At 40.0% G+C, this 26,499-nt stretch overlaps 1 protein-coding gene across 1 annotated transcript in view; it reads right to left on the bottom strand.

Annotated features, from left to right (window-relative positions):
* LOC133546537 (zinc finger protein 135-like) overlaps positions 1-26,280 on the bottom strand; it is a 43,609-nt gene extending 17,329 nt beyond the window's left edge. Inside the window, exons 1-3 of the mRNA XM_061892304.1 lie at positions 26,134-26,280; positions 24,267-24,489; positions 9,743-11,004 (exon numbers count right to left, since the gene is read on the bottom strand). Coding sequence (XP_061748288.1) covers positions 9,743-11,004; positions 24,267-24,489 — 1,485 coding nt within the window. The 5' untranslated portion in view covers positions 26,134-26,280. The remainder of the gene's footprint in view (positions 1-9,742; positions 11,005-24,266; positions 24,490-26,133) is intronic.
* Between the last annotated feature and the right edge of the window lie 219 nt (positions 26,281-26,499).

Genomic DNA, 26,499 nt, shown 5'->3' with positions numbered 1-26,499 from the left:
TACAACAGCCAATCACATTGCAGGTCAGCTTGTATGCTCTCAGTACAACAGCCAATCACATTGCAGGTCAGCTTGTATGCTCTCAGTACAACAGCCAATCACATTGCAGGTCAGCTTGTATGCTCTCAGTACAACAGCCAATCACATTGCAGGCCAGCTTGTATGCTCTCAGTACAACAGCCAATCACATTGCAGGTCAGCTTGTATGCTCTCAGTACAACAGCCAATCACATTGCAGGTCAGCTTGTATGCTCTCAGTACAACAGCCAATCACATTGCAAGTCAGCTTGTATGCTCTCAGTACAACAGCCAATCACATTGCAGGTCAGCTTGTATGCGCTCAGTACAACAGCCAATCACATTAGTACTGTTGTTTTGCTCCCACAGCACTCATCCAATCACATTGCAGGAAAACCAAGGAAGAATAATTCTCAAACAACGTGCCATTGAGATAAAAAATGCCAAAGTTGGTTTCGTTCGGGTATAAAAACTACAACTTGGTCAACAAAAAAAGAATTGCCGTATGCAAAACATGCAGTTCGAATATGTAGACGCAACAACTTCCAATTTCGTTCGACATTTGAAGATGCACAAAGAAGGGTAAGTTTTGATTGTAAGCTAAAGTTTATTGGCTGAGTAATGTGACTTTTATTTGCTGTGTAGTTAAATGAGTGAGGCTGTAAACTCACTGCTAACGTTATAACCATAGTCATCTTATAAGTAGACGCGGTATAGAGCACTTCTGCTACTGGCGCTGAGGAGACGAGTCGCGCGGCCGCCATCTTGGAGTGGTGATCCGCTTCACTCAGTGCAATTAATTTGGCAGGAGCAATGAACAGTCGGCCTCCATCTTGGAGTGGTGATCCGCTCCACTCAGTGCAATTAATTTGTCAGGAGCAATGAACAGTCGGCCTCCATCTTGGAGTGGTGATCCGCTCCACTCAGTGCAATTAATTTGGCAGGAGCAATGAACAGTCGGCGCATTTAATTAATCTTACCTCACTAAAAAACACTGATTTTCGTCATACGTGTAACTATGATAAAAGGACACATGCTTTGGTGTGTTTTATTATTCATAGTTTGCTTAACAGTAACAGAATATTTGTATATGCTATAAGTGACCAGACGTCCCAGATCAATACTGGGAATATAATCCCAGAGAAGGGGAAAAAAACATATGCATGTATACATGTATATACATGCATATGTTCTACATAAAAAAAATGTATGAATACATTAGATATCTATGTATCTTACGGACCTATACACTATCTCTGTTGCTGCAGCAGCAGGGAGTTTATTCTGTCTTGACACTTTGTTTTGATATTCTATTACATTCTTCCCTTAAATGATCATGTTTTCAGTGATTGTTTTATATGTATTTTTTTATGTATGTCACTTTGGATAAATGCGTCTGCCAAATACTTCAACATAAACATATATTAACACGCCGAGTCATACCAAAGACTATAAAAATGGGACTCATTACCTCCCTGCTTGGCACTCAGCATCAAGGGTTGGAATTGGGGGTTAAATCGCCCAAAATGTTTCCCGGGCGCCCACTGCACCCCTAACCTCCCAGGGGGTGAACAAGGGGATGGGTCAAATGCGGAAGACAGATTTCACCATACCTAGTGTGTGTGTGACAATCATTGCTACTTTAACTTTAACCTGTAAGTTTTTATATCAGCTAAAACCACCAATCTGTTTGACTGGATTCAGAATAAAACTAAATTCTGTTGTACCCAACAATGTTAGTATTTGAATATTGTTACTTGAAAACTTATTCCTGGTTACATACATACTGTTAAGAAAGTATTGTCTTATATTTTGCCTAAAATGAGAATGCATCATAATCATTGGCAACTGGTGAATGTTGTTTTAGGTGGGGCTGAAAGTTTGTAAAGCAAATACCTGTAGGGGCGTCATCCTCCCCCAGAAGATTTCTTTGTGATTTTCACATACAAATATTGAAGATCTTTGCTCCTTCACAACTCTGTGGTAATATTCTTTTCACAAAATACAACCATCCATCCATCCATTTTCTACTCCTTATTCCCTTTGGGTTGCGGGGGGCACTGGTGCCTATCTCAGCTACAATCAGGCGGAAGGCAATAGTACGTTAATGTTAAATCTTACTTGTGAAAAGTAATCCCCCAATTCCTATTTTCAACAGTCCGCTAATATTAACAGGAAAACGCTGAACACCGCCCGGCATCTTTGTTTTCTACCTGTCAACTGTCAGTTTAAGCTGCTCGCCAGCTCCTCATCACCACTTCAAGATGGCGGCCAAATTGCTCGCGTCACAGCAGCCAATGCGGCGTCTACCTATAAGATGTCTCTGGTTATAACGTCATTGCAAACACGACAATCTGTTGCGTCCACTGCAGTTTGCTACCATATTCATACTTTTTGTAAAGTGATTTTTTTCAAGCAGGGTTGCATGAGGTACCTACACATAGTGTTACGTTAGTCAGTGTATCACAAACTGTAACGTAACGTTACACGGTGGTCAGCAGCACCGCATATTTTAGCCACCTACAAAAAGACAAACATAGTCAAATAAAGGTCAGTTAAAATGTACCCTATATTAAGAATATGTGTACAGATTGCTTTTGCATAGGGCCCTGAAATCTAAACAGTACATTGTTCATTGTTATTTTCATGTATTTGTTATGTTTTTCATGTGTACGCAGACATAAACACACAAACAGAATGAGATGAGATCAATGACATAAGGTAAGAACAGGATAGAAACTGCTGTGGAACTAACTAGCTACAATGCAATATGACATGGAAATACAATGTTAACACTTTTGTACAAATAAGTACAGTTCAACTTGTTTTTCCAAATGTGTTTATTCTGTAAAGCAATGAGTTAAATGTTTAAAATGACTGGTTAATAGTGTTATTATGAATTGCAAGGTCAGCACTATTTTTTTTCCTGCAATTTCAAATGCACTTGGTTTTAATAAATAAATACAGCATTTTAAAAACATACATAATCTGTGTAAATGTATTAGTCTGTGATTAAAATGACCTGAAAGGACTCGAAACTCAAAATGCAGGACTTGGGACTTGACTTGAGACTTTCCAGTCTTGACTTTGGACTTGACTCGGGACTTGCCTGTCTTGACTCGAGAGTTGAGGGCAAAGACTTGAGACTTACTTGTGACTTGCAAAACAATGACTTGGTCCCACCTCTGGCATGAACTCTGACATAAAACAAATTGTAAGTACAGGAAGTGACGTAATCTTCGAGCATGCGTGGATCGATCGTGTCGTGAATTTATATCAATTTTTAAAAAGTGTGAAACATTTGCTCTCATACACAAAAGTGTCTTTCTTAAAGTGAAATCCAAATTCTAACATTGTGTTAATGATTTGAATTTATTAATTTAATCTTGGAAGATTGTACAAAATAGAAAAAGCCCTTATTATATTTACTGAAATAATTTAAGTGTATCATTTATTTATATACATTTTATTTTAATCTTATTCGAATGGTCTCTCATATTTACTTTTACTTTCTTTAACGGGTTTTGTTTGTAAGAGGATTGGATTTAATGTGATGTTTTTTATATTGCTGAGTAAAATATTGAAAAAGCATTGACTCATATTGTATTGAAAGTACCTTAATGTGTCTAAACATTGTTTATGTGTGTTTAATTGTTCAATAACAAAATAAATAAATACTCAGAAGTAGAACTGGTTAGCAAATAAACTCTTATATTAACATAAATAATGTTGAAGTCATATTACATGACATTATATAAATATGTATATTAAATATAATTTGAATAGTTGGCAAGTAAACAAAATGCATTTGCCATACCTAATTGTATTATATCAATTATAACTCAACCCCACACTTTACAACATGTATTCACACTTTGTTGTGTGAAAATATTTTACACAAACTTACATTCAATTATAGTAATCATTATAATAAGATATATAACAATGTGTGTTCTGGATCTAAATTAATTCATGGGAAATAAATTGATTAACAATTAATCTTTTTAGCGAGGTAGCATCTTTTTTTACCTGGAAACTTATCTCCTTAAGTGTGCAAATAAAGTCTTACGTATTACTTGTATTACATTTGAATAGAACCTTATTGAGCATATTAACAAGATTATGTTAGAAAATGTGCCGAGTATGGAAAATGTCATTTTGAATTTGCGTACAGGATGTAGAATGACAATGATCTTCACCCACCTTAAAACAAATCAGGAAGATTGGAGCATGTGGAAGGAAGTTATGACTGTTATAATTTTCCACCACAAGGGGGCGATGTTGGTGTCGATATTTATGACTAGTCATGATCAGACCCCGACCTAAAGGCCTGCTGAAAGCCACTACTAGCCACCACGCAGTCTGATAGTTTATATATCAATGATGAAATATTAACATTGCAACACATGCCAATACGGCCTTTTTAGTTTACTAAATTGCAATTTTACATTTCCCGGGAGTTTCTTGTTGAAAATGTTGCGGAATGATGACGTATACGCGTTACGTTGAGGACTGTCAGGAAATATTAGCGCTGCACACACACACAGCTAAAAGTTGTCTGCTTTAATCGCATAATTACAGATAATTTTGGACATCTGTGTTGCTGAATCTTTTGCAATTTGTTCAATTAATAATGGAGACTATAAAGAAGAATGCTGTTGGTGGAAAGCGGTGGATTGCAGCTGTCTTTAGCACCGAGACACAGCCGGTGTTTCTTTGTTTGTTGTGAAAGCAGAGCGGTCAAGCGAACATGTTTTCTCTACGTCAACCAGCAAGTTTTTGGATGGGAAAATGGTGATATATATCTTACCGAAGACATCAGTGGATTATTTGTCGTTCTGCAGCAGCTGTGAGCCTGGCTCCTCGGCTTCTCTCTTAGACTCGAGGTATGCCTTTACAATCTTTAAAACCTCACTAAAACACTATTAAAACAATAAGCAGATAAGGGATCTTTCAGAATTATCCTAGTAAATGTGTCTAATTGCATCTGAAACGCTCACACTGCCGTCGCCCGGAGCTGTCACTTTTTTTTTTCCCTTTCTATTCCTTCACTTTCAATATCCTAATTCAAGAATCTTTCATCCTCACTCAAATTAATGGGGAAATTGTTGCTTTCTCGGTCCGAATTGCTCTTACTGCTGGTGGCTCCCATTAAAAACAATGTGAATATGTGTGGAACCCTGCAACTCGTGACATCACGCGCACATACTTCCGGTAAAGGCAAGGCTTTTCTATTAGCGACCAAAAGTTGCGAACTTTATCGTCGATGTTCTCTACTAAATCCTTTCAGCAAAAATATGGCAATATTGCAAAATTAAATGATGAAGTATGACACATAGAATGGACCTGCTATTCCCGTTTAAATAAGAACATCTCATTTCAGTAGAGATTTTCAATGAGATTTTCTTATTTAAACGGGGATAGCAGGTCCATTCTATGTGTCATACTTGATCATTTCGCGATCTTGCCATATTTTTGCTGAAAGGATTTAGTAGAGAACATCCACCATAAAGTTCACAACTTTTGGTCGCTAATAAAAAAGCCTTGCCTGTACCGGAAATATGTGCGCGTGACGTCACGAGTTGTTGGACTCCACACATATTCACATTGTTTTTAATGGGAGCCACCAGCAGTAAGAGCAATTTGGACCGAGAAAGCGACAATTTCCCCATTAATTTGAGCAAGGATGAAAGATTTGTGAATTAGGATATTGAAAGTAAAGGACTAGAAGAAAAAATGGCAAAAAAAAAAAAATGTGACGGCTCCGGGCGACGGCAGTGTGAGCGTTTCAGATGTAATTAGACACATTTAGTAGGATAATTCTGGAAAATCCCTTATCTGCTTATTGTTTTAATAGTGTTTTAGTGAGGTTTTAAAGATTGTAAAGGCATACCTCGAGGTCGGATGGCTGCGGTGAACACACTGTGTCTCAGAGAGAAGCCGAGGAGCCAAGCTCACAGCTGCTGCAGAACGACGAATAATCCAATGATGTCTTCGGTAAGATATATATCACAATTTCCCCATCCAAAAACATGCTGGTTGACGTAGAGAAAACATGTTCGCTTGACCGCTCTGTGTTAAAAACAAACAAAGAAACACCGGCTGTGTCTCGGTGCTAAAGACAGCTGCAATCCACCGCTTTCCACCAACAGCATTCTTCTTTATAATCTCCATTATTAAATGAACAAATTGCAAAAGATTCAGCAACACAGGTGTCCAAAATACTTTGTAATTGCACGATGAAAAGAGACGACTTTTAGCCGTGTTTGGTGCTACGCTAACATGTCCCCTCCAACAGGTGATGTCACGCGTAGGAGTCATCATTCCGCAACGTTTTTAAAGGGGAACATTATCAGCAGACCTATGTAAGCGTCAATATATACCTTGATGGTGCAGAAAAAATACCATATATTTTTTTAACCGATTTCCGAACTCTAAATGGGTGAATTTTGGCGAATTAAACGCCTTTCTGTTTATCGCTCTGGAGGGGATGACGTCAGAATGTGACGCAGCTATTCGGCCATGCTATGGCTATGAATAGCGTCAATAGCTATTCACTCAATAGCTTCAGTTTCTTCTTCAATACTTTCATACTCCAACCATCCGTTTCAATACATGCGTAATCTGTTGAATCGCTTGAGCCGCTGAAATCCGAGTCAAAATCAGAGCTAATGTCGCTATATCTTGCTGTGCTATTCGCCATTGTTTGTTTACATTGGCAGCACTGTATGACATCACAGGGAAATGGACAGTGGCATCGCAAATAGCAAAAATCAAGCACTTTGAAGCTTTTTTTAGGGATATTCGGAGACCGGCAACATTTTGAAAAAAACTTCAAAAAAAACAACATGCCCCTGGGAACTAATTTTTATTGTTTTTAACCCTTTTGAAATAGTGATAATGTTCCCCTTTAACAAGAAACTCAAGGGAAATTTAAAGGGTAACATTATCACAATTTCAGAAGGGTTGAAACCAATAAAAATCAGTTCGCAGTGGCTTATTTTATTTTTCGAAGTTTTTTTCAAAATTTTACCAATCATGGAATATCCCAAAAAAGGGTTTAAAAAGCCTGATTTTCGCTATCTGTAAATCCACCATCCATTTTCCTGTGACGTCACATAGTGACGCCAATACAACCAAACATTGTGGATAGAACAGCAAGATATAGCAACATTAGCTCGGATTCAGACGTGGATTTCAGCGATTTAGGTGATTTAACAGATTACGCATGTATTGAAACGGATGGTTGGAGTGTGGAGGCAGATAGCGAAAGCGAAATTGAAGAAGAAACTGAAGCTATTGAGCGAATAGCTTTTGAAGCTATTCGGCGATCGCCTTCTAACCAACGATTGCATCTTTTGACCACTGGAGCAACTTAAATCCATCGATTGGTAAAAGTTTGTTTGGCATAACATGTGGGTGGAGGGAAAGGCTGGAGGCAAATATAGCTACAAATGTACATACAGCTAGCCTAAATAGCATGTTAACATGGATTAGCTGGCAGTCATGCCGTGACCAAATATGTCTGATTAGCACATAAGTCAATAACATCAACAAAACTCACCTTTGTGATTTCGTTGTCTTTATCGTTGGAAATGCATCTGCTTTGAGTGTCGCAGGATAGCCACACATCTCTGTGCCATCTGTCGTAGCATAGCTGTCGTCGGTAAAATGTGCAGAACAAACAAGGGACTTTCGCATCTTTTGACCACTGGTGTACTTGAATCCGTCAATTGGTATGTGTTTGTTTGGCATTAAATGTGGGTGGAGGGAAAGGCTGGATGCAAATATAGCTACAAATGAGGCATAACGATGCAATATGTACATACAGCTAGCCTAAATAGCATGTTAACATCGATTAGCACGCCATGCTAATCGATGCACACTCCACGTAAGTCAACTTTAATCCGTCCCTGTTAGTGTTGTTACACCCTCCGACAACACACCGACGAGGCATGATGTCTCCAAGGCACGGAAAACAGTAGAAAAAACGGAAAATAACAGAGCTGATTTGACTTGTGTGTGTAATGTGGTGGAGAAAATGGCGGATTGCTTCCCGTTGTAACGTCACGGGTGAAAGGTCATTGCTCCGACAGCGAACAATTGAAAGGCGTTTAAATCGCCAAATTCACCCTTTTAGAGTTCCGAAATGGGTTAAAAAAACATATGGTCTTTTTTTCTGCATCATCAAGACCGAACTCTATTTAATAATACAACTCTAACATTTGACAACCAAACAATTAAACAAGGCGACACGGTAAAGAATCTGGGTATTATCTTCGACCCAACTCTCTCCTTTGAGACACACATTAAAAGCGTTACTAAAACTGCCTTCTTTCATCTCCGTAATATCGCTAAAATTCGCTCCATTCTGTCCACTAAAGACGCTGAGATCATTATCCATGCGTTTGTTACGTCTCGTCTCGACTACTGTAACGTATTATTTTCGGGTCTCCCCATGTCTAGCATTAAAAGATTACAGTTGGTACAAAATGCGGCTGCTAGACTTTTGACAAGAACAAGAAAGTTTGATCACATTACGCCTGTACTGTATATACCTTTATATACATATATACATACATATATACCTGTACTGGCTCACCTGCACTGGCTTCCTGTGCACTTAAGATGTGACTTTAAGGTTTTACTACTTACGTATAAAATACTACACGGTCTAGCTCCATCCTATCTTGCCGATTGTATTGTACCATATGTCCCGGCAAGAAATCTGCCTTCAAAGGACTCCGGCTTGTTAGTGATTCCCAAAGCCCAAAAAAAGTCTGCGGGCTATAGAGCGTTTTCCGTTCGGGCTCCAGTACTCTGGAATGCCCTCCCGGTAACAGTTCGAGATGCCACCTCAGTAGAAACATTTAAGTCTCACCTTAAAACTCATTTGTATACTGTAGCCTTTAAATAGACTCCCTTTTTAGACCAGTTGATCTGCTGTTTCTTTTCTTTTTCTTCTATGTCCCACTCTCCCCTGTGGAGGGGGTCCGGTCCGATCCGGTGGCCATGTACTGCTTGCCTGTGTATCGGCTGGGGACATCTCTGCGCTGCTGATCCGCCTCGACATCTCTGCGCTGCTGATCCGCCTCCGCTTGGGATGGTTTCCTGCTGGCTCCGCTGTGAACGGGACTCTCGCTGCTGAGTTGGACCCGCTTTGAACTGGACTCTCGCGACTATGTTGGATCCATTGTGGATTGAACTTTCACAGTATCATGTTAGACCCGCTCGACATCCATTGCTTTCCTCCTCTCTAAGGTTCTCATAATCATTATTGTCACAGACGTCCCACTGGATCATTATTGTCACCGATGTCCCACTGGGTGTGAGTTTTCCTTGCCCTTATGTGGGCCTACCGAGGATGTCGTGGTGGTTTGTGCAGCCCTTTGAGACACTAGTGATTTAGGGCTATATAAGTAAACATTGATTGATTGATTGATATATTGATGCTTAAATAGGTCTGCTGATAATGTTCCCCTTTAAAATTGCAATTTAGTAAACTAAAGCGGCCGTATTGGCATGTGTTGCAATGTTAATATTTCATCATTGATATGTAAACTATCAGACTGCGTGGTCGCTAGTAGTGGCTTTCAGTAGGCCTTTAAATTTAACAGTAGAAGATGAGAGGCACTACATACAACATCAAATATACATTCATATTAAACATGCTGTGTTTTTAAAGTACATTTAGCACAATCACTAAGTGTTTTTAAATCCCTGCAGCTTCCATGACTGTTACACACTTGTGTTTACTGTCCTGACACTTATGCCGGAACATCTTATCACACACATTGCAACTAAATGGTTTCTCTCCAGTGTGTGTTCTCATGTGTCTGGTCATGACAAGCTTTGTGGAGAAATGCTTCTTACAAACAGGGCAAGTAAAAGGTTTCTCGCCAGTATGTGTTCTCATGTGTGCGGACATCTTAGGCTTTGTGGAGAAAGTCTTCTTACAAACAGAGCAAGTAAAAGGTTTCTCTCCAGTATGTGTTCTCATGTGTGAGGTCATGTTAGACTTTGTGGAGAAACTCTTCTGACAAACAGAGCAAGTAAAAGGTTTCTCTCCAGTGTGTGTTCTCATGTGTATGGAGATGTCAGGGTTTCTGGAAAAACACTTATTACAAACAGAGCAAGTAAAAGGTTTCTCTCCAGTATGTGTTTGCATGTGTGTGATCATATGCTGCTTTGTGGAGAAACGCTTCTTACAAACAGAGCAAGTAAAAGGTTTCTCTCCAGTATGTGTTCTCATGTGTTCGGTCATGTTAGACTTTCTGGAGAAATTCTTCTTACAAAGAGAGCAAGTAAAAAGTTTCTCTCCAGTGTGTGTTCTCATGTGTCTGGTCATGGCAGGCTTAACGGAGAAACTCTTCTTACAAACAGAGCAAGTAAAAGGTTTCTCTCCGGTGTGTGTTCTCATGTGTGTGGTCATGTGTTGCTTTGTGGAGAAACTTTTCTTACAAACAGAGCAAGTAAAAGGTTTCTCTCCAGTATGTATTCTCATGTGTCTTGTAAAATCACTCTTCAGTCTAAATGATTTCCCACATTCAGAGCAGTCAGAGTCTTTGTTGTTAGTGTGATGTCTCGTATCACCTTTAGAGTCATTTTTACTCTCCAAAGGTTCTTGAATGTGGTCACTGTGATCAGAAGAGTCTGACATCATGTGGTCCATGTCTGACAGTGGAGCAAAGATGCTGTCTGGTTCCGACTTTATATCTTCACAATGCTCTCCATCAGCTTCTGTGATGTGTTGACTTACAAGCTCCGCCCCTCTGTTCTCCTCACTTTGACTGTGATGAAGCTGTAAGGACTGAGCTTCATCTTCATCATTATCCTCCACCAACCTTTGAAGCTGCTTCCACAGTTCCTCCTCTTCCTCTTTAATGTGGGAGGGGGCCTGTAGCTCCTTCTGTCCCACACTGGAGCTCCACTCCTGCTGCTTGGAGGGAATCTCTTCATGACTCTCTGCTGACACCTGCTGGACGTCTGCAGAACATAAAACACAAATGAGGTGTTACTCTATTGAAGTTTGCAGTATTCAAACTATTCACATGTGAGCTAGGCCAAACAGACAGTGATGGGCAAGCGACCTGGAATATGTAGTAAGCTAAGCTACAAGTTACTCTCCATTAAATGTAGCTAAACTATCCTCAGAGAATTGTAGCAAGCTACACTACACGCTACACTGCAAAAGTAGCTTGCCACATCAAAGCTACATTTAACAGCATTTCTATCTATTGGCCCACATGTATAATATCAATGTTAATGTAACTGAGAGTGTACACATGGACCCAGTGAGGTTCCATTGCTGTTAACTACCTGTCATTCAGCTGGGGACACCTTACAACTACCTCAAGGGGTCCCCGCAATCCACTGTATGTATTTATTCATTTATTTTATTTCTACCATTCTTGAGAATCCATCAAGGAAAAGTAGCTTCCGTATGAGCAGGTGTGAACAAGTTAGGACATACATCATGGTCCCTATACGGAAAACCATTGCATCGAATAGAGAATGTCTCATTTGCACCCCTGCTGGTGAAATCTATCAAAATGAGGGTGGTCCCAAAAAGGAGGAATTTTTCAAATTGACTGTGTGTCAGTTTTGAATGTGTTCCCCTTCTGAGCAACGTATGAAATAACAAGTGTATGTAAGACATTGAAATGTGCCCCTTTTGGCCAAAATTATTAAAAAAAATATGTTTACACACACAGAGAGAAAGAGAGAGAGAGATCGTAATAACATCAAATAAATAATGTATCAATCAATGATTATTTATATAGCCCTAAAACACTAGTGTCTCAAAGGGCTGCACAAACCACAACACAAACCACAACGACATCCTCGGTAGAGCCCACATAATGTAAAATAAAAACCAGTTAAAAAACAGAATCCAAAAGAAATTTACAAAAAGCTTATTTTTTTATATTGGAATAGTATGTATATATTAATAATGTTGTAAATATAAATCTTGATATATCTAAAAAGGGGGAACCTAAATAGGTCGGCATTTTTCAGAGGTCTCAAGAAGGTCACACATACAAGAATGTACAGTATGTGTGTGTGTGTGTGTGTGTGTGTGTGTGTGTGTGTGTGTGTGTGTGTGTGTGTGTGTGTGTGTTTTGTACAAACCCTGTTTCCATATGAGATTGGAAATTGTGTTAGATGTAAATATAAACGGAATACAATGATTTGCAAATCATTTTCAACCCATATTCAGTTGAATATGCTACAAAGACAACACATTTGATGTTCAAACTCATAAACATTTTTTTTTGCAAATCATTAAATTTAGAATTTGATGCCAGCAACATGTGACCAAGAAGTTGGGAAAGGTGGCAATAAATACTGATAAAGTTGAGGAATGCTCATCAAACACTTATTTGGAACATCCCACAGGTGTGCAGGCTAATTGGGAACAGGTGGGTGCCATGATTGGCTATAAAAACAGCTTCCCAAAAAATGCTCAGTCTTTCACAAGAAAGGATGGGGCGAGGTACACCCCTTTGTCCACAACTGCGTGAGCAAATAGTCAAACAGTTTAAGAACAACCTTTCTCAAAGTGACATTGCAAGAAATTTAGGGATTTCAACATCTGTGCTCCATAATATCATCAAAAGGTTCAGAGAATCTGAATAAATCACTCCACGTAAGCGGCATGGCCGGAAACCAACATTGAATGACCGTGACTTTCGATCACGAATCTCTAAATGAAATCACCACATGGGCTCAGGAACACTTCAGAAAACCACTGTCACTAAATACAGTTGGTCGCTACATCTGTAAGTGCAACTTAAAGCTCTACTATGCAAAGCGGAAGCCATTTATCAACAACATCCAGAAACGCCGCCGGCTTCTCTGGGCCCGAGATCATCTAAGATGGACTGATGCAAATAGGAAAAGTGTCCTGTGGTCTGACGAGTCCACATTTCAAATTGATTTTGGAAATATTAGACATCGTGTCATCCGGACCAAAGGGGAAGTGAACCATCCAGACTGTTATCGACGCAAAGTTCAAAAGCCAGCATCTGTGAAGGTACGGGGGTGCATTTCCACTTCCTGGGAAACTGATCAAGGAGCTCTTTGTATTATTAGGTTCATCAGTGCTAAATATTATAAACTTATCACTTTCCTCGGGCACTGTTCCCCTAGCATTCAAAAAAGCGGTTATTCATCCTCTTCTTAAAAGACCTAACCTCGATCCTGACCTCATGGTAAACTACCGACCGATGTCTCACCTTCCCTTTATTTCAAACATCCTCGAAAAAATTGTTGCGGAGCAGTTAAATGAACACTTAGTGTCTAACAATCTATGTGAAACCTTTCAATCCGGTTTCAGGGCAAATCACTCCACGGAGACAGCCCTCGCAAAAATGACTAATGATCTATTGCTAACGATGGATTCTGATGCGTCATCTATGTTGCTGCTCCTCGATCTTAGCGCTGCTTTCGATACTGTCGATCATAATATTTTATTAAAACGTATCAAAACACGAATTGGTATGTCAGACTTAGCCCTGTCTTGGTTTAACTCTTATCTTACTGATAGGATGCAGTGTGTCTCCTATAACAATGTGACCTCGGACTACGTTAAGGTAACGTGTGGAGTTCCCCAGGGTTCGGTCCTTGGCCCTGCACTCTTCAGCATCTACATGCTGCCGCTAGGTGACATCATACGCAAATACGGTGTTAGCTTTCACTGTTATGCTGATGACACCCAACTCTACATGCCCCTAAAGCTGACCAACACGCCGGATTGTAGTCAGCTGGAGGCGTGTCTTAATGAAATTAAACAATGGATGTCTGCTAACTTTTTGCAACTCAACGCCAAAAAAACGGAAATGCTGATTATCGGTCCTGCTAGACACCGAACTCTATTTAATAATACAACTCTAACATTTGAAAACCAAACAATTAAACAAGGCGACACGGTAAAGAATCTGGGTATTATCTTCGACCCAACTCTCTCCTTTGAGGCACACATTAAAAGCGTTACTAAAACGGCCTTCTTTCATCTCCGCAATATCGCTAAAATTCGCTCCATTCTGTCCACTAAAGACGCTGAGATCATTATCCATGCGTTTGTTACGTCTCGCCTCGACTACTGTAACGTATTATTTTCGGGTCTCCCCATGTCTAGCATTAAAAGATTACAGTTGGTACAAAATGCGGCTGCTAGACTTTTGACAAGAACAAGAAAGTTTGATCACATTACGCCTGTACTGGCTCACCTGCACTGGCTTCCTGTGCACTTAAGATGTGACTTTAAGGTTTTACTACTTACGTATAAAATACTACACGGTCTAGCTCCATCCTATCTTGCCGATTGTATTGTACCATATGTCCCGGCAAGAAATCTGCGTTCAAAGGACTCCGGCTTATTAGTGATCCCCAAAGCCCAAAAAAAGTCTGCGGGCTGTAGAGCTTTTTTATTTCGGGCTCCAGTACTCTGGAATGCCCTCCCGGTAACAGTTCGAGATCCTACCTCAGTAGAAGCATTTAAGTCTCACCTTAAAACTCATTTGTATACTCTAGCCTTTAAATAGACTCCCTTTTTAGACCAGTTGATCAGCCATTTCTTTTCTTTTTCTTCTATGTCCCACTCTCCTTTGTGGAGGGAGTCCGGTCCGATCCGGTGGCCATGTACTGCTCGTCTGTGTATCGGCTGGGGACATCTCTGCGCTGCTGATCAGCCTCCGCTTGGGATGGTTTCCTGCTGGCTCCGCTGTGAACGGGACTCTCGCTGCTGTGTTGGATCCGCTTTGGACTGGACTCTCGCGACTGTGTTGGATCCATTATGGATTGATCATTCACAGTATCATGTTCTCATAGTCATCATTGTCACCGACGTCCCACTGGGTCATTATTGTCACCGATGTCCCACTGGGTGTGAGTTTTCCTTGCCCTTATGTGGGCCTACCGAGGATGTCGTAGTGGTTTGTGCAGCCCTTTGAGACACTAGTGATTTAGGGCTATATAAGTAAACATTGATTGATTGATTGATTGAAATTACTCAATGCAAGATGCAGAATTAGTAACACTAATAGAAGCATGTAAAGTAATGAAAGATCTAAAGGTCACAATATACACAGATAGCCAATACACATTTTCAACAGTGCACACATTTGCATAACACTGGAAGAATATAGGAACGTCAACAGGAAAACCTGTAAAACATGGAGAATTATTGGGAAAAAATGAGTAAAAGCAGTACAGCCACCAGCTAAAATAGCAATATGCAAATGTGCAGCACACACACCAAAGGAGCAGACGCAGTGTCACTGGGAGGTGTGTTTGCTGACAGCAGCAAAACAAGGAACAGGAAAAAGAAATACACATTTCAAATTACAAATTAGTGACATAAATAATGATATACTAAAATATATGCAACAACAAAGTACTCCAAAAGAAAAAGATAAATGAATAAAAAAAAAACAGAGTCACGTTGTACAAAGAATACATCTATGTATGTCCAGACAATACACTAATCGGACCAAACAATCAGTAGAAGTGGGTAGCAGTTGTGAGCCATAGGTGAACTTATGGCTCAACAGGAGGGACATGACTAGAAGTACCATACTTCCTATAGTTTCATTCATACAAAAAATAAAAAAAATGTATACAACATCTATGCATGGATTTTATTGAACTAAATGAGAGTGAAGGAAAACATTATTGTCTGGTCATAGTAGATGCATTTTCAAAGTGGGTAGAAATATTTCCTAAAGGAAAAGCAGATGTGCTAACAGTAGCAAAAGCATTATGCAAGAGTTAGTACAAATGTACAGTATATGAACCTTACAAGTACAACAGGACTAAGACCCTTTGAAATAATATTTGGAAGACCTTGTCAGCTACCAACATTTTGAAAAATCAATGAAAAGGAAACATTGGCATTCTCCAAGGGGGGAGAGAGGTTGTAAACAACTAAGACAGCAGTAAAGATAGTGGAAAGACCAAGCTGACTACACTTAGCACATTGTAAAAAGGTCATATAATGGAAAAAAAAGTATTTGGGATTGTATTTGTCTTATTAAAGGGACATGTTAACTAGCACACTACAAATTCCACTGTCACAGTTGTGTCAAAGTTTGATAATAATTGGTTCCTGTTTTGGCAATTAATTTGTTCCTTATGGCAGAGCAAGTAGGAAAGGCTACACAAATTGATTGTGTTGTATGTAAAAGCCCAGACAATTAGTCAAGATGAGTCAAAAAGGTTTGATTGAAGTAATGAGCAAAACAAAATTTACCTGTAGCTAAAGAGACAAAACAGAAACTAATATTTGATAAATATGTAAAATAATAAAATAAAAAAAAAGCTAATTATACCTGCATTGACATGTACAACAGTTAGGAAACTTATCATAAGATAACTGCTTACACATAGTAAATGTATGAATATTTGTACAAGGATTGTTAACATGTCTGAACAGTTTTGATACCTGGACATTGGAAAATAACTAGACATGATGTAAACTGGCAAAGTGTTTTAGATCTAACTTGATCGATCCAAAGGGTGTCCAAAGAAGTGTATCTGACGACTATAAATTGGTAAATTAAGTTGTAGCTGGATTTGAATCCTCCGTCTACTGGTGGTGTACGATTAACAAGAATGTTGATAGAATAAACTATGTCCACTAGAACGTAGAGGGATTAGAAAATTACACAGGCCGACTTGAAGCCGTCGCTGATCAACTCGTCGCCACCTTCCTTATGGCTTTTCAAAACCGTATAACGCTAGACATGTTGTTAGCGGAAAAAGGGGGCGTGTGCACAATATTTGGTGAACAGTGTTGCACGTTCATACCAAACTACACTGATGCAGAAAGTAGCCTGACCAAAGCACTGGAAGGCCTGCACACCCTTAACGGTAAGATTAAAAAGTACTCTGGCATAGATACATCTATGTGGGAGGGGTGGTTGGACGTGTTTGGCAAATACAAGTCTTTGATATTTAGTATCTATGGCCGTTTTCAACAAGACTGACGTTGTGTGGATGTTGTTATATTTCCTGTCTTGTGTTCTCTGCTTAACCGTCTTGATTACCACAGTGATTAGCCCAGCAGACAATAAAGCTGTTCAGACGCACTTTCTGGCGGACGACAGAGAAGATGAATCTGACGACGAGAATACCAACCTGGATGGTGTTCCTGATTTATTTCCAGAAATGTCATAATAAATAAAAAAATACCGGACAATTCTGCAAACTTTATGGCTGGCTCACATCGTGGTCACTCCGTGATCACTTACGACCGCCAGACACTTCTGGATGTGTATAGATCGGGCCATTTTGGACTGATAGACGCGTGCTTGCTAGACCTGCTAGCTAGCACGGGAATACTTCACCGGCTACATCCAGCGGCCTGTGAAGCAGCGGAGTATAGTAGCAGCGGAGGCCGTCAACGGAGCAGACGCCAGTGGTGTGATCGGAAACGCGGATGCCGAGCGGGGCTAAAAACAAAGCTAAAGGCTAATGCCCACAGAACACCACTTCCCTCCATCCTGAAGCAGGATTTAAATGGAAGATACGAGACGACTGGTCTAGGTAAGGAGTCAGTTAAATTAGAACAAGTTTTTTCTGCTTTGATTGTTTCAGAGTTAGACATGCGTTCTACTGAGGTGGAAAACTATGATGCGTCCAGTTTATCAAAGCACCAAACAAACAATCGGAAAATTCCCGTCGTATCAATTCCTAGATATGGTCGTAATTATATTAGGTGCACTGGGCATAATAAACACAACATTATTAATATTACTACTACAGATAATTTGATCAAAAATTCCCTAAAACAGCCAATTACCTATAATATAAGTTTTTTAAACATAAAATCATTGTCTCCCAAAACGTTGTTAATTAATGAGGTCATCAGAGACAACAATCTTAACGTCATCGGTCTCAGCGAAACCTGGCTTAAACCAGTCAACTTTTTTGCGCTAAATGAGGCATCTCCTCCTAAATATACATATGCGCATATTGCCCGTCCCCTTAAAAGGGGTGGGGGGGTCGCACTAATATACAACGTAAACTTTAACCTTAGTCCTAACATAAATAATAACTATAAATCGTTTGAGGTGCTTACTATGAGGTTTGTCACACCGCTGCCTCTATTCCTGGCCGTTATCTACCGCCCCCCAGGGCCCTATTCGGACTTTATCAATGAATTCTCAGAGTTCGTTGCTGATCTAGTGACGCACGCCGATAATATAACTATAATGGGGGACTTTAATATCCGTATGAATACCCCATCGGACCCACCGTGCGTAGCGCTCCAGACTATAATTGATAGCTGTGGTCTTACACAAATAAAAAATAAACCCACGCATCGCAACGGTAATACGATAGACCTAGTGCTTGTCAGGGTTATCACCGTTTCCAAAGTTACGATACTCCCGTATACTAAACTATTGTCAGATCATTACCTTATAAAGTTCGAGATTCAGACGCATGTTCGGCAAACTAATAATAATAATAACTGCTATAGCAGCCGCAACATTAATACGGCCACAACGACAACTCTTGCTGACCTACTGCCCTCGGTAATGGCACCATTCCCAAAGTATGTGGGCTCTATTGATAACCTCACTAACAACTTTAACGACGCCCTGCGCGAAACCATTGATAACATAGCACTGCTAAAGTTAAAAAAGGCTCCAAAAAAGCGTACCCCGTGGTTTACAGAAGAAACTAGAGCTCAGAAATTATTATGTAGAAAGCTGGAACGCAAATGGCGCACAACTAAACTTGAGGTGCACCATCAAGCATGGAGTGATAGTTTAATAACTTATAAACGCATGCTTTCCTTAGCTAAAGCTAAATATTACTTGAATCTCATCCACCTTAATGAAAACAATCCTAAATTTTTGTTTAGTACGGTAATAATAATAATAATGGATTAGATTTATATCGCACTTTTCTATTGTTAGATACGCAAAGCGCTCACAGAGAAGTGGGAACCCATCATTCATTCACACCTGGTGGTGGTAAGCTACATCAGTAGCCACAGCTGCCCTGGGGTAGACTGACGGAAGCGTGGCTGCCAGTTTGCGCCCACGGCCCCTCCGACCACCACCAATCATTCATTCATCATTCATTCACCAGTGTGAGCTGCACCGGGGGCAAGGGTGAAGTGTCCTGCCCAAGGACACAACGGCAGCGATTTGGATGGTAATAGGTGGGAAGCGTACCTGAAATCCTCAGGATTCTGACACGTCTGCTCTACCCACTACACCATGCCGCATCGCTAACCCAACAAGGGACCCCTTCCAGTAGCTCCACCCACTCAGCAGATGACTTTATGCTATTCTCTAATAAGAAAATTGAAGTCATTAGAAAGGAGATTAAAGACAATGTGTCCCAGCTACAACTGGATTATAGTAACACAGATACGACTGTATATACAGCGGATACTGCAAATATCCAAAATAGTTTCCCTCGTTTTGAGGAAGTAACATTAGAGGAATTGTTACAACGTGTAAATGGAATAAAACAAACAACATGTTTACTTGACCCACTTCCTGGGAAACTTATCAAGGAGCTCTTTGTATTATTAGGTCCATCAGTGCTAAATATTATAAACTTATCACTTTCCTCGGGCACTGTTCCCCTAGCATTCAAAAAAGTGGTTATTCATCCTATCCTTAAAAGACCTAACCTCGAAACTGACCTCATGGTAAACGACCGACTGGTGTCTCACCTTCCCTTTAGTTCAAAAATCCTCGAAAAAATTGTTGCAGAGCAGCTAAATGAAAACTTAGCGTCTAGCAACCTGTGTGAAATCTTTCAATCCGGTTTCAGGGCAAATCACTCGACGGAGACAGCCCTCATAAAAATTACTAATGATCTATTGCTAAAGATGGATTCTGATGCGTCATCTATGTTGCTGCTCCTCGATCTTAGTGCTGCTTTCCATACCGTCGATCATAATATTTTATTAGAGCATATCAAAACACGAATTGGTATGTCAGACTTAGCCCTGTCTTGGTTTAACTCTTATCTTACTGATAGGATGCAGTGTGTCTCCCATAACAATGTGACCTCGGACTACGTTAAGGTAACGTGTGGAGTTCCCCAGGGTTCGGTCCTTGGCCCTGCACTCTTCAGCATCTACATGCTGCTGCTAGGTGACATCATATACAAATACGGTGTTAGCTTTCACTGTTATGCTGATGACACCCAACTCTACATGCCCCAAAAGCTGACCAACATGCCGGATTGTAGTCAGCTGGAGGCGTGTCTTAATGAAATTAAACAATGGATGTCCGCTAACTTTTTGCAACTCAACGCCAAAAAAAACGGAAATGCTGATTATCGGTCCTGCTAGACACTGACCTTTATTTAATAATACAACTTTAACATTTGACAACCAAACAATTAAACAAGGCGACACGGTAAAGAATCTGGGTATTATCTTCGACCCAACTCTCTCCTTTGAGCCACACATTAAAAGCGTTACTAAAACGGCCTTCTTTCATCTCCATAATATCGCTAAAATTCGCTCCATTCTGTCCACTAAAGACGCTGAGATCATTATCCATGCGTTTGTTACGTCTCGCCTCGATTACTGTAACGTATTATTTTCGGGTCTCCCCATGTCTAGCATTAAAAGATTACAGTTGGTACAAAATGCGGCTGTTAGACTTTTGACAAGAACAAGAAAGTTTGATTATATTACGACTACAATGTATATACCTTTATAAACATATATACATACATATATACCTATACTGTATATACCTTTATATACATATATACATACATATATACTGTATATACCTTTATATACATATATACATACATATATACCTATACTGTATATACCTTTATATACATATATACATACATATATACCTATACTGGCTCACCTGCACTGGCTTCCTGTGCACTTAAGATGTGACTTTAAGGTTTTACTACTTACGTATAAAATACTACACGGTCTAGCTCCAGCCTATCTTGCCGATTGTATTGTACCATATGTCCCGGCAAGAAATCTGCCTTCAAAGGACTCCGGCTTATTAGTGATTCCCAAAACCCCAAAAAAGTCTGCGGGCTATAGAGCGTTTTCAATTCGGGCTCCAGTACTCTGGAATGCCCTCCCGGTAACAGTTGGAGATGCCACCTCAGTAAAAGCATTTAAGTCTCACCTTAAAACTCATTTGTATACTTTAGCCTTTAAATAGACTCCCTTTTTAGACCAGTTGATCTGCCGTTTCTTTTCTTTTTCTCCTATGTCCCACTTTCCCTTGTAGAGGGGGTCTGGTCCGATGGCCATGGAACGTACTGGCTGTCCAGAGTCGGGACCCAGGATGGACCGCTCGTCCAGAGTCGGGACCCAGGATGGACCGCTTGTCTATGTATCGGCTTGGGACATATCTGCGCTGCTGATCCGCCTCCGCTTGGGATAGTTTCCTGCTGGCTCCGCTGTGGACGGGACTCTCGCTGCTGTGTTGGATCCGCTTTGGACTGGACTCTCGCGGCCGTGTTGGATCCATTATGGATTGAACTTTCACAGTATCATGTTAGACCCGCTCGACATCCATTGCTTTCGTCCTCTCCAAGGTTCTCATAGTCATCATTGTCACCGACGTCCCACTGAGTGTGAGTTTTCCTTGATCGAGAATGTCGTAGCGGTTTGTGTTGTGGTTTGTGCAGCCCTTTGAGACACTAGTGATTTAGGGCTATATAAGTAAACATTGATTGATTGATTGATAATTATGAGGGAAAAATTGATGTTCAATTCTGAGTGTAAACATAGCTTGTTTCAAGGGAAGTTAAACAATAACTGAAAATCGCAAGAAGAAGTTATTAGGGATACGAAGATTATGGGGAATTTATTTGATAAACAGGGGGGAATGTCAGAAAAATTCTGTGTAAATTATCAAATAAAACCTTGTATTACATCATTGTGTTCCTGACGAGAAGAAAAAAGGCTGGAGCTTTCCAAGAAGAATGCTGGACTTCCAGGCGGACAGATAGCAGAATCTGCCCAACTTCCAGAGAAACTCTTTTAAGTATTTTTACGAACCCTCTTTGATCTATTTTATGGGACTCTCTGTGATCTATTTTATGGGATTTTCTTTGATCTGTTCGGGAACCGAAGGCAATGCTGGTCATGACCCACTTCCATGAGGAAGCAGCTGTGGGAAGGAGGGGGGTGAAAATCAAATAAAGAACCACGAGAACGATCTTGGGGCAGAGCATGGTGCAGGATTTGTACAGGCAGTACAATGGCCATGCCTCTCCTCGGATCCGAGTATAAATTGAATTCTGTCTCTGTTTGATTCTTTGCCTTTTTGTCCTGTTTAATAGATGTCATCAATGTTTGAACCTGACAGATGGAGGTCTCGCAACTACGGTAAGCAGCTGCCAACTTCATTTTCCCCCGTAGAAGAAGTGCGCTTCTTTTTCTTTTCGAGCCGCCGACCTTATTTTGCCCCGTAGAAGAAGAAGTGCGCTTCTTCTTCTATGCTTCTTCTTCTTCTACAGCCGCCAACCTTAATTTCCCCCGTAGAAGAAGAAGTGCACGGTGCATGCTGGGATACATGACTGCGGGAGGCATGCCATTTCTGTGTGTAAAGACTCCAAAATGGCTCCTACCATGCAGAGTTTAAACTCAAGGAGATCAGTCACACAGTAGAAGACGGGAATAGAGCAGCCGCGAGAAAATTTAACATTAACTGCAACGACAATGACTCATTTAATGACGACTTTGACGAGACATGTTGGATGTTGTATACGCCCAACTGTTTGATTGGAACACTGAGGAAGAAGAATTAGAGGGATTAGTGGATGAGGAATAACTTAATAAAGTGAGCTTTACATGTTTATTTTGTGTTTTGTGACATTAGGGTTTGAGCAACGTTGAGTTATTGATATATTATTGCTTTGCACTATTTCCAGTGTTACTATATTGTGATTGCACTAACCTTTGATTTACCGTAACAGTATCAGACTGTTTTTTACCTGTTTATTAAATCGGGGAAAATAATAAAACAGCTGTTTATTCATTTTGGGAGTGAACGGAGCAGTCAGAACGCAGGTTTGTAATCTATTAATAAAGTTTGACTGACCTATCCGACTGTTTTGTTGACATTCCCTTTAGCTCAGCTCCCTCCAAAGCAGGGGTGTCAAACATTTTAGGTGGGGGGCCATATGGAGAGAAATCTACTCCCAAATGGGCTGGACTGGTAAAATCACGGCACAATAACTTAAAAATAAAGACAACTTCGGATTGTTTTCTTTGTTTCGAAAACAAGCACATTCTGAATTTTTTTCTTTTTTTTTTACATTTATATTTTGCTGTTGATAGTATTCTATCTTTATTTGTTGTTATCTATACTTTCTGATTAAATTATGTGATAAGGTTCATCAATCAACTCGTTGGTGTTAATGTTCCATCCATCAAGATAAAAAAAAAATATTAAAATCAAATTACAGGATGCTATTTATGTACTTTGATCATTTTTGTCTACCGGTGCACTAAAATCATGTGTGTTTTTTGTGTTTTTACATATGTAGCATCATCTACAAAAATACACAAAATTGCTATTGCGACATCTAGTGGACACATTTAGAACAGCAGTTTCTTTCATTCAAACATTTTGACTCATTTTCATACTTAGCCACCTCATCCCGCGGGCCGGATAAAACCGGTTTGAGGACCTGATCCGGCCCGCGGGCTTTACGTTTGACACCCCTGATGTAAAGGATGCATAACGTGACCCCAGCCTCTACTCAGTGGCCTAGTGGTTAGAGTGTCCGCCCTGGGATCGATAGGTTGTGAGTTCAAACCCCGGCTGACTCATACTATAGAATATAAAAATGGGAATCATTACCTCCCTGCTTGGCACTCAGCATCAAGGGTTGGAATTGGGGGTTAAATCACCAAAAATGATTTCCGGGCGCGGCACCACTGCTGCCCACTGCTCCCCTCACCTCCCAGGGCGTGATCAAGGGTGATGAGTCAAATGCAGAGAATAATTTCGCCACACAAAGAGTGTGTGTGACAATCATTGGTACTTTAACTTTAACTTTACTGTAGCATCTATTCTATGCACCTTATAATGCGGTGTGCTTTATATATGAACAAAGTTTTAAAATAGGCCAATCATTGAAGGTGCACCTTATAATCCGGTGTGCCTTATAGTGTGGAAAATACGGTATATCTCCATCTTTAGTGATAAATGTGGCCCCCGGATAAACATGTGTCACAAACATTGTATTAGATGATATGTGGATGTTGTGCTTACTTGGACTGTGATGAAGCTGTGAGGACTCAGGTGGTTTGTCTTCATGCTCTTCAGTCTTCACAGAGACAACAGTCAGTGGAAACTTGCTGACATCAGCCTCCTCCTGCCCTACAGGACACTCTCCCCCCTGACTCATCCACACTTCCTCCTCTTCCTCTTTAATGTGGGGGGGCTGTGGATCCTCCTGCTGCTGAAGGGGACGTTCTTCTTGACGAGCGTTCATCTGTTGGACGTCCGCAAGACAACACAAACAAACTTCAGCTCAGATGTGTCAAATATTTTTTAGTTTATCAAATATAATATTTTCCAAGTGAACTGACAGCACTATTTGGTGATGTTCTTCTACACATGGAATAATCATCAGTTATTGATTATTATGAATTGTGTTATTGATCCTGTTTTCTGCATATGCATTAATTATTGATTAAAAAGTAACAACTTATAGAAAACCTCCTGCTGGGATTTTAATACCGTCATGACTGCATGAAGTCAGTCTGCACGTATAAAAGTTTCATTGTGCTGCAGCATCAAGTGACGCCAACTGGCTCCTCCCACTACCAACCTACCAGCCAACCTTGACGTGCACCTCCAAAATAGTCCCACCTCACGTCAACGGTGACCAGGACTACAGAGCTGTGGTCGGTTGGCTTTACTTTTACGCACAATATCCTCTCCTTGTTCTCCATTACCTCCCTGCTTGGCACTCAGCATCAAGGGTTGTGATTGGGGGTTAAATCACCATAAATGATTCCCGGGCGCAGCACTGCTGCTGCCCACTGCTCCCCTCACCTCCCGGGGGGTGATCAAGGGGATGGGTCAAATGCAGAGGACACATTTCACCACACCTAGTGTGTGTGTGACAATCATTGCTACTTTAACTTTCTTCTGCGAAAGCAACATTTTTAACCCAACAGAAAACAAACAGAAGTGCAGCGAAGCACGTGGAACAAGTGCCAGTGAGTATATATATAAATATATACATATATATATATATATATATATATATATATATATATATATATATATATATATATATATATATATATACAAATTCATAAATGTAAACAAATATTTAGAATATTTGGGTACCTCATGTTTCGACTACATACAAAATATTGATGCAAATTCATTTTGTGTGCAGTATATTAAAGCTATTTTTAATATTTAACATTTATTTAATTAAATATTTATTTTAGTCCGACTGAATAAGCATTAATCACTTACAATTGTGCAAATAGTGTATTCGTAATAACAAACATCAGTTGATTTAATTTCCATGATATGTCCACCCAATGCAGCTGATAGGCTCCAACACCCCCTGTCCCCCCCCCGCAACACCAAATAGGGACAAGCGGTAGAAAAATGGATGGATGGTTGTTATCAAGGTAATAGAAGTGCGTGCAAACATCATTTGTATTTATTGCTAATAAAGTTGACACCAACATAAAGCAGACCACTGCAATAATACATTATATTACACTGTCATTACAATAACAATAATATTATTTTTTCATCCTGTAAAGCATCTTTGAGTACACTGAAAAGCGCTATACCAAATAAAATGTATTATTATTATTATTATTATACCATGTGACTTATTCCAGACTTAAATTACGAGACGATCGTTTCTTTCTAGTAACAAATATTTAATGATGTTAAGCGTGACTGTAATATACAACATAAAACAGTTAAAGTATTAAATAAGTCAATATAATTCTCATAGAGAACATATAAAATACACTCCTCAAAAAAAAAACGCTCGCATTTGCTACAAAGGCCTGCTAGCGGGCTAACGCTAGCACGTTAGCTTCGAACAACATATGAGGTAAATAAGATAAATAATATGAAAATATATCATGTATATTACCTCATAAGCCGCGTGTACAAGAGAGGAGTGGAATATATTCTTCCTATTGTTACACCAGCAACTCTTTTTTGTCTTCTGTGGCCGGGCGAAGGAAGTGTGCAACACTCACTATTGTCCCAGTGAAACACGTGTTTGAAGGAAGTGTGCACCACTCACTATTGTCCTAGTGAAACACGCGTTTGAAGGAAAAGTGCACCACTCACTATTGTCCCAGTTAAACACGTGTTTGAAGGAAGTGTGCACCCCTCACTATTGTCCCAGTTAAACACGTGTTTGAAGGAAGTGTGCACCACTCACTATTGTCCCGGTGAAACACGTGTTTTGGCCAACATTTGTTCCGCGGTTGAGAACACCTCGATGACGTCA

Source organism: Nerophis ophidion, unplaced genomic scaffold (genome assembly GCF_033978795.1).
Source record: "Nerophis ophidion isolate RoL-2023_Sa unplaced genomic scaffold, RoL_Noph_v1.0 HiC_scaffold_31, whole genome shotgun sequence".
NCBI classification, from domain to species: Eukaryota; Metazoa; Chordata; class Actinopteri; order Syngnathiformes; family Syngnathidae; genus Nerophis; species Nerophis ophidion.
Note: the sequence above shows the minus strand (reverse complement) of the source record. Positions and strands in the feature narration are given on the sequence as shown.